Here is a 1,706-nt window from a genome sequence, read left to right on the forward strand (position 1 = left end):
CCTGCCACGGCCACGTAACATTCGGTTCCGAAGGACGAGAAGCCCCCATCCGGGGCAAGGGCCGCAAGTCTAGCCCAACAACACCCCCATCTCTATGACCGATCGGAGGACGACGCGCCTCCGCTTGATACAAAATTGCTGGCACGTCGGGGGACTGTAAATGTTCCATGGGGAAAAAGAACCCCGAACAAGCCGTATAGTCCCACTGGATAAATAAATAAAAAAACATAAAAAACACCACATCAAATACCACATAAACAAAAGTTACATAAACTTAAACAACGCTACCGCAGAACAAACAGGGCAGGAAACCCGCCTTCGTCCGGCTCCCCGGCCCAAACGGCGGAGACATGGACGAGTGTCCTGGGCCGCAAGGCCAAGAGGACGGCGGCCAAGGAGGAGGCGGCAAAGAAGGCCCCCCAGGCTCCCTCCCAAATCCAGAAGGGCAAGGGAGGGGCCTTGAAGGGGGCAGGTAAGGGGGGGGCCAAAGTCCCGGTCGAGGGTGAATCTCCCTCGCACCTCTCCGGCGTCGGCGATCACGCTGACCATTCCGGAGGGGTGTGAATGGACCCTCGATCGGGCCATGACAAAAGTCAAGGCCGAGATAGATATCTCGGCCTTGGGCATCAAGGGCTTAAGGCCCAAGTACGCTGCCACCGGGGCCCTCCTGGTGGAGGTCCCTGGGGAGGGGGGTGCAGACAGGGCGGACAAATTGGCCGCCCTGATGCGCACTTGCCTCGAGGGCACGGGCGCCAAAGTGGCCAGGCCCACGAAACGCGTGGAGATGCGCGTGTCGGGCCTGGCCGATGGCACAAGGAGCGGCGAGGTCATCGCCGCTCTTGTGGGAACGGGAGGATGCCCCGAAGGGGATCTGCGCGTCGGGGAGATCCGACGTGCCCCCTCGGGACTTGGGACCGTCTGGTGCCAAGTCCCACTTGCGGCGGCCAGAAGACTGGCCGCTGCCTCGGAGGGGCGCAAGCTATGCATCGGGTGGATGCTGGTCAGGGCGGAAGTCCTCAGCACCCGCCCGATGCAGTGCTACCGCTGCCTGGAGATCGGGCATCCCAGGCAGCGGTGCACAAGCGCGGTGGACCGCAGCGATAAGTGTTATCGCTGCGGGGAATGTGGCCACCGCGCGGCAACGTGCTCGGCCTCCCCTAAGTGTCCGTTGTGCACGGACCTGGGGAGGCCGAGCAACCACCGGCTGGGTGCACCCTCGTGTGCCCCAGCAAAAAAGGGGGTTAAAAGGGGGGGAGCTGGGGGAAGAGCCCAGGGGGAAAAGAAAGGGGCTGAGGGGAAAGCCTCGGCTGGGACAGAGCCTAAGTCCCAGCCGAGTTAGAAGCCCGAGCAGCAGGGCGGGAAGAGGAAGGCCACGGAAGTGGCTTCCTCTTCGACAAAGAGGAAGGCGGGGGCCGGGGGAGGCCCATCAGATAAGGCCTAGTGATGGCTGGTGTTCCCGCCACCACTGGGCTAAAGGTGATCCAGGTCAACCTCAACCACTGTGCGAGTGCGCAAGACCTTATGGTCGCCAATCTCGCGCAGTGGGGGGTTGACCTGGCGATAGTCGCGGAGCCTTATTACTTGCCGCATGACGCGGTCAGCAGCAAGTGCGGCTCCGCGGCTATCATATGGAGGAGGGAGACCCCTGGCCTCCGGTTTGAGAGCCTGGCCGCTGGAGTCGGCTGGGCGGCGGCGAACTGGGGAGA

The 1,706-nt window shown here is 62.7% G+C and overlaps 1 protein-coding gene across 1 annotated transcript; it reads left to right on the forward strand.

Annotated features, from left to right (window-relative positions):
- Positions 1-583: 583 nt before the first annotated feature.
- LOC116850465 lies at positions 584-1,339 on the forward strand. Its single transcript, XM_032828821.1, has one exon. It carries the CDS (start codon positions 584-586, stop codon positions 1,337-1,339), a length of 756 nt encoding a protein of 251 aa, XP_032684712.1.
- Positions 1,340-1,706: the final 367 nt, after the last annotated feature.

The sequence above is a fragment of the Odontomachus brunneus genome, unplaced genomic scaffold, assembly GCF_010583005.1.
Source record: "Odontomachus brunneus isolate Ranch 3 - 2012 unplaced genomic scaffold, Obru_v1 Obru_scaffold_001, whole genome shotgun sequence".
Taxonomy (NCBI): domain Eukaryota; kingdom Metazoa; phylum Arthropoda; class Insecta; order Hymenoptera; family Formicidae; genus Odontomachus; species Odontomachus brunneus.

What these genes read in the sequence shown, in the direction of transcription:
- LOC116850465 (XM_032828821.1), top strand. Translation starts at nt 584, where the DNA reads ATGACAAAAGTCAAGGCCGAGATAGATATCTCGGCCTTGGGCATCAAG.